General features: G+C 41.9%; 1 protein-coding gene across 5 annotated transcripts in view; it reads left to right on the top strand.

Annotated features, from left to right (window-relative positions):
• The window catches only part of ABCC4 (ATP binding cassette subfamily C member 4), a 351,018-nt gene that overhangs the window by 286,752 nt on the left and 56,804 nt on the right, over positions 1–7,462 (top strand). For all 5 annotated transcript variants that reach the window (XM_019524314.1, XM_019524312.1, XM_019524313.1 and 2 more), the window contains one exon: positions 5,357–5,462. In XM_019524314.1, the coding sequence (XP_019379859.1) occupies positions 5,357–5,462 (106 nt within the window). The remainder of the gene's footprint in view (positions 1–5,356; positions 5,463–7,462) is intronic.

Raw genomic sequence — 7,462 nt, 5'->3', positions numbered from 1 at the left:
AGGTCTGGAACAGCCTGCCATCGGAGGTGGTTCAAGCACCTACTCTGAACACCTTCAAGAGCAAATTGGATGCTTATCTTGCTGGGATCCTATGACCCCAGCTGACTTCCTGCCCTTTGGGCAGGGGGCTGAACTCAATGATTTTCCGAGGTCCCTTCCAGCTCTAATGTCTATGAAATCTATGAAACCCTGACCTAATTCTGCCTCAAGCCCCTCACCAGGCAACTTTACACTATGCCCCACCTTGGGGTCTCTATCTCATGCTTGCAACCAGCTTCTCATGGGGCTGACCCTTGTACTGACCTTCAGGCTTACTCCCATTCAGCCCTACTCAGCCCACCCCTGGGACTGTCCTTCAGGCCTACTCCCACTTGAGCCCTACTCATCCCCCTCACATGCACAGCCCTTCGGGCCTACTCTGAGTTTAGCCCTGCTCTGTATGGGGGCCTCCCAATGCTCTACACACTATCCACTCTGTGGTCTCCAGGATCTGCATCCCTGCTGGTTCTCGGATGCCTACACATGGGCATACCTGACCCCCACTATTCGTCCAGCACTCAGAATTACCCACCAGATGGTGAGGGCTGGGTTTAAGCCACCCCTACCCGCCTTTCACCAGGAAGGTAACTGGCCTGGCATTTCCTGGGGGCTCCCACACCACTAGGAGCCCCACCAGGCTACCCTTCCCCGGCGGGGTGCAGTTTTAGGTCATGCCAAAGACCAAGAGCCTCCTGCTCTCACCTCTAGATGTTCCATGCCTCTCAGCTAGGCAATGTATCTGCCTGGGCTTTATATACCTAGTATTCCCAAAATGGCTGCCCTTATCAGGCATCTGGTAGCTGCCTGCTTCTGCTCTTAAAGTGGCAGGCACCCAAAGGTGCACTGCCATATTGGGTCAAATAATACTTGAAGAGTGCTTTACCTCTTTCAGTGTCTTAGTAACGAAAGAATGACTGTAAAAAAAAATAGCAACATGTACCATTTTTATTAGGTGCCATCTGTTTAAAATACTTAGCATATCAAACCATATATACTAGAAATTACAGATAAAACCTATTAAATAAATTTGTCAAAAACAACTTATTCTGAAACACCTCAGGAACTAAAAAATAAAATGAAAATGGAATTTATTTTAGAAAAAACTGAAAATGTGCTGCATCAGTTAGTTTGAGCTGAATATATATAGTTCTACCAAGCTATGGCTTGAAGAACACAAAAGTCCTGAAAGAACAATAAAACTATGAGTCCCTCATGTTAAATGCATTATGTCTGTCGTCTGACTATGACTCATTTTTATAACTTCATCTTTGGAAAGAAGTGGTGACAGCTTTGCAGTTAAGTGTCCATTTTATTTGTAAGACCTTTAAAGTAGTGCCATTCCCTCTCCCGATTTGGGCTTGTTTACTTTTGCATAAGGAGTGATAACTGTGATTAATAAGCACAATGGGAATGTAATACTTTTTACTCATCCTCCCCATTTTGACATCTTGATTTTTTTTTTTTAACTTATACCCTGCATTTAATTAATCTTGCTTAATGTGTCCTGAAGTATATATTAGGGTAAATGTTTACCTTGTGTCAGCTGTAAGCCTAATGCTACAAAAATGTAGGTATGTAGTTTAGAGGTATGTAGTTTAACTTGGAATTTTTTTTTTTAAGTTTATTTGCAGCTGTATAAGTTCTTTTTCTTTTGTTTCTGCTTATTTGTGAGAGAAATTCCCAGTAGTTTTTGCATATTTTAGTTTAAAGAAATTCCAAGCCACCTCCATATTTAACTTCCTGAACATTTCAGTGTGGTTAACTTCACTAACTAGTTCCATTCACCTCTCAAAATTTGCTTGTGTGAAATCGATAATCTTAGTTACAGATTTTCTTTCTTTAATTTTGTCATCTAATTTAAGCTGAATCAATTGTATTATTTGATCCAAGACTTTCTATAATCAGTTCTCTAATGTCGTAGTTACCAAATCCCAATACAGTGGAGTCGCATCTTACGTGGGGGTTAGGTTCTAAAGTCAGCGCGTAAGGTGAAAATCGCATATAGTCAAAATTAGAGTGAGTCGTAGATGAAGTGGTTGGCTCTGGTTCAGCTCGAGAAGTTGATTGCATAGGCTCATCTGCTGCTGCTTGTTTTTTCTTGAAAAACATGGTGATCGGCAACTGTTGCTGTTGTCTCTTAAGCTGCTTAAATATTTCTTGGTACGGTCTCAAATCGTCCATAATACTACATGTGATTTTGAGGCTTTGTTCCATAGAGGGATCGTATTCAGAAATTACATCATTCAAGTGTTTCGCTGATTGGAACACTTCAGCAAATTTATGATTCCAACTTGCTGGCACTTGCTGTTCGTTGTCATCACCTTCATCTTCTGTAGACGATTTTATCAGTTCCTGTAACTCTTCGTTAGTCCATGTTTCTCTATGGCCCTCAAGTAATTGTTCAATTTCTTCCTCGAGGATGTCAAGGAGGCCATCACCACCCACTTGCCTGGCCACCTGAACAATGCATTTCACTTCTTTGTCAATGGCCAGAAAACCCTTAAAATCATTCACACGTTCTTTCCATAGGTTTCGCCAACATGCATTGACTGTTTTAGACTTGATTGCATCCATTGCCTGTTTAATATAAGTGATGCAATCGGCAATATTGAAGGACTTCCAACACTCCATCACATTATGATTGGGATCAGCATCCATAGCGCTACGTATCCGTGAGAACATAAGCCTCGTGTACACGGCCTTGAAACAGCGAAGCATGCCTTGGTTGAGAGGTTGGAAGGTGGAGGTGGTATTGCGGGGGAGAAAGACAACTTCAACGTCGTTATGTGCAAACTGGAGTGCCTCAGGGTGGCCAGGAGCATTGTCTACGATCAGCAACACTTTGAAGTCAAGTCCTTTCTCTTCGAGGTACCGCTTGACCTCCGGAATGAAACACTTGTGGAACCAATCCAGAAATAAGGCTGCCGTCACCCAAGCCTTTTTATTTGATTGCCAGAACCCAGGCAAGAGATTTTTGCTCTTGCCTTTTAGGGCACGGGGATTTGCAACCCTGTAGAGCAAGCCCGGCCTTATTAAATGCCCAGCTGTATTGCCACAAAACAATACAGTCACACAGTCTTTAGCTGCTTTGAAGCCAGGGGCTTGTCTTTCTGATTTCGAAGTGTAAGTGCGGTTGGGCATTTTTTTCCAGAAGAGCCCAGTCTCGTCAGCATTAAAACCTTGTTCCGGAAGCTAGCCCTTTTTTCTTCTATGATTTTCTTTAATTGTTTGGGCTAGGCTTTTGCTGCCTCTTCATCGGCAGATGCAGCTTCACCAGTAGTCTGCACATTTTTGAGGTTGAAGCAGTTCCTAAAACTGTTAAGCCAACCTTGGGTGGCTTTGAATTCCTTCTCATCAGAAGGCTGTCCCTCTTCGGTGGGAGGTTTGAACAGCGCATAGAGGCTAAGAGCCTTTTCTTGCAATGTGTTGCCATCGATAGGTACAACATTTACGGTTCATGTCTTCCAGCCATAAGTTTAATGCCTTTTCAGTCTTCACTAAAGTCTTATCACGCCCTTGGCTTGTCACCTTAGGAGTTATTGGAGCACTTGATGCCACGGCTTGATGAATTTCTCTCTCGATCTTGATGGCACAGATGCTAGATTTGTTGCGGCCATATTTACGCGCCACGTTGGAGACCAACATACCATCTCTCAATAAGTCCAACACAGCCAGTTTTTCCTCCAGTGTTGGAACAGATCACTGTTTCTTCAGTTGAGCACCAGATGAAGTAGTTAGCTTGCGTTTAGGGGCCATGTTGTACAAAAAATATGTATCTTTAAACGCTAGAATCACACTCAGTGCAGCAAGATGCTCACACTATGAGAGGCATGTGGGAACTAAGACCAAACATCTTGCGCTCGCTCCAGGGCATATGCTTATTGAGTGGAATGGCGGACGGAATCACCTGCACTATTTAAATTGTTTTTCTCTCTTTTTTTTTTTTTTGGCCGAGCACACAGTTGAATTCGCTTAAGTTAAATGCACATATGATGCGACTTCACTGTATAAAATAACATCATGTTTTGTTGGTTAGTGACTTTGAAGGAATCTGCTATCACATCCAGCAATAACTGAGTCCAACCATTATTATTAGCACTTATTCTCCATTTTTTATCTGGGAAGAAAAATCTCTGATTGACACACTATAGTACAAGTATTTTTTCCCCCAAAAAGAAGCATTTAATAGATTTCATAGACATTAGGGCTGGAAGGGACCTCGTAAGATCGTCAGGTCCAGGGGGCAGGAAGTCAGCAAGAGTCAAAGGATCCCAGCAAGATAAGCATCCAAATGTTTCTTAAAAGTGTCCAGAGTAGCTGCTTGCACCACCTCTGGGGGGAGTCTGTTCCAGTCCTTGGGGGCTTGGACAGTAAAGAAGTTTTTCCTTACGTCCAGCTTAAAATAGTCTTGCAGGAGTTTGTGACCGTTGGACCTTGTCATCTTGTGGGGTTCTCTGGTGAGTAGGCATCCCCCCAGATCCTAATGCACACCCCTTGTGTACTTATAAGCTGCCACCAAGTCACCTCTGAGCCTGCACTTCTCCAGGCTAAAGAGTCCCATAGTTTGTAGCCTCTCATTTCCAGTGTTTACCTGTTCCATCCTCCTTGTGTGTATGCAGAGGCAGATCTGGGAAGGGTGCTCTTGCACCCCACATCAATTCGTGGTCCACTCCAAGTTTAAAGGCAACCTGCCTGGCAGTGGCAGCAGCATTTCTGTTCAGGCAGTGCTGAGGAAGTCATTTGACTTCAGGGCTCATTGTAATCTACCTGATCCATTGTAAACTCTTCATTCCACATTTGTTAATGCCCTTCTCTTCTTTTAAATGGTCTTGATGTTCCACCATTCAAGCTATCCTTCGTTCTGCAGTTCTGCTGTCCTGGTAATGAATTAGCTGCTCCTGGTGATGAAGCTCCTATTTCACAACCTGCAGATTGTTTTTAACTTATTCCAATTAAGTTATATTTGTCTTTGCTTCAATCTTAAATTGAATAATACAGCTCCAACCCCAACCCCAACCCCCTTGCATATTAGTAAAACTTCTAGTTTAACTGGAGAAAAATGTGTGTTGTTTTATATGTAATGTCTGCACCACCCCCCTTTCCAAAATTTTAGAACTGCCCGTGTGTGTACTCATAATTCTGCAAGTTTAAAACCTAATGAAGAAAAATAGATGTTCTGAAACACCTCTGTAAGCTTACATTTCTTGATATTTTTTTTTATAGGGGTTTACAAGAAAATAATAAAGCTTCTCTGCAGTCTGATTAGTCACTTAAATGTCTAATTATGTTTATTTGTGTTGCTCTTTCTGTGTTTCAGAACAGATGAGTTGATTCAAAAGACAATTCGTGAAAAATTTGCACAGTGCACTGTGCTGACAATTGCACACAGGCTGAACACAATTATTGACAGTGACAAGATTATGGTAAGAGTGCAAACAGCATCTGTCCAAGTCTCTTTTTTTAATAAGATTGAATGGGATTTTATTTTTACACTGAATTTTATTTTGACCTAGAAATAGGAAGATGATAATGTTCTTCTATATGTTTATACCTAACAAAACCACATTTACTGGCAGATTATAGAATCACAGAATGTAAGGATGGAGGAAAGGCCTATTAAAACACCCAGTGCATTCCATGTTGGTGCTGTTACATCATTGTACCCTAAAGTCAGGGCTCCATGTATTCTGCCGTGATATTATTTGTTGCTATGAAATGTCCACCATGCACCCTCAAAAGGTGTTATTACATATAGTTGAAAAATATATTCTGCTGTGCCATACTCTGATTATTTGTAAAGAATGGGAGTTTTTTTGGCTGTGTTCTATAGGCAGCCTAGGTGCAAGCCCTAAATCTTGGCTTCTGCGGTGTTGTTTAGCCTAGCTTATTAACATGTTCTACCCATACGTGCTTAGGCAAAGACTCTCTTGAATCTGGCTGCAGTAGGTCATATCCTCCACTCCACAGGGCTCAACTGCTTTGTGGCTCTCTAAGCATAAGCTTCCCAGCTTACACTTTTGCTTTCCCTCCCTCACTCCCAACCTTTTGAACCCCACAAGAAGTTTCCTGGTTTCATAGTGGCATCCATTTCTAGCTGTAGGGCTCCAAGAAACAATACTTAGTGGGGAGCTTGGTGGAGAAACAAATAGGATAGTACAAAAACAAAATATCACCAGCAAAAAAGCAAAATCAGAAGCTTAGCTACTATAAAAAAATTGAATTACCCAGCAAAAATGTATTAATATTTATATATACATGTATTTGATTTGTATACATAGTAACTTTGTATGCACAGATATACATAGATATGTATGTATATATGACACATATACACACACATAATATATCTACATCTATACCTATGTCTATTTATGTAGATATAGATATATATTCACGTTACCTTTCTCTAGATATGGATACATTAATTTGATTATAAAAATTAATATGTAGTGTGACTGTATAATATTTGGCATTTTGGAAATGTAAAAGCTGTGAGTGTAGATCTGCAGGCATTGATTTAAGATTTTTAAGCAGCTTGAGCCAAGTTGCATGCAGACTCAGGCAGGGATTATTACATTGACTTTGGCTCAGTTCATATTTTCAAGGTAATTTTTGCAAACTTAAAGACTAGCAACTTAATGTGTCTTAAAAATATTATCAGTAAAGGAATATATAATTAATAAAAGCATAACCTGAGGGGGTTCCCATCCCACAAGAACGTCCCCCCCCATCCCATTAATCAGCTGATTGACAGGAGTGGAGCATTCTCCCACAGTCTCTCCGAGTTCTTCCCTGCAGAGAATAGCCCCACTCTTCTTCTGGGCTGGTCTTCTTTTGCTTAAATGAAAATTGGATCAGCAGTTGTGACTTACGTGGAATGAGCTGTGTTTGCATTCCTTTCAGAGGGTCAGGACTATTTCATCCATACCAAATGTAAGCCTGTGTCTTGTCTTGGAGGAAAAGATTAAAAGGTTGGTATCATGAGTATCCATGTTGCATACTAGTAAGGAAAATGAAGATATCTTGGATAGAAATCATGGGAGCCTGGTACTGAAGAGGCTAAAGGGAAAAGAAGAGAAGTGGCACCATGTGACCACTAGAGGAAGAACGGTCCCCAGAATTCAAGAGGAACAGATTCAAGTTGGCAGCTGCTTCCAAGCACTGCAGTGGAACAGCTGAGAAAAAAGCAGAGGTGGAGACATTGGCAGGAAAGACCCGGAAGACTCAGCAGTCCAGAAAGTGGGAAGTGCAGGGCCCAGGGATGGTACCTTTAAAACAGGGGTGAACAAAATATGGCCTGTGGGCCGGATTCAGATGGCCAGAAGATTCAGTCTGGCCAACAGGTGGACAACTGCCAACTCTCTGGATGTGGCCTATGGGTGGCTGGCAGCTCTGGCCACTGTGTGGTGCTGGGTGGGTGGGT

Source organism: Gavialis gangeticus, unplaced genomic scaffold, assembly GCF_001723915.1.
Source record: "Gavialis gangeticus isolate Ggan-Ray unplaced genomic scaffold, GavGan_comp1, whole genome shotgun sequence".
Lineage (NCBI taxonomy): Eukaryota > Metazoa > Chordata > Crocodylia > Gavialidae > Gavialis > Gavialis gangeticus.
Note: the sequence above shows the minus strand (reverse complement) of the source record. Positions and strands in the feature narration are given on the sequence as shown.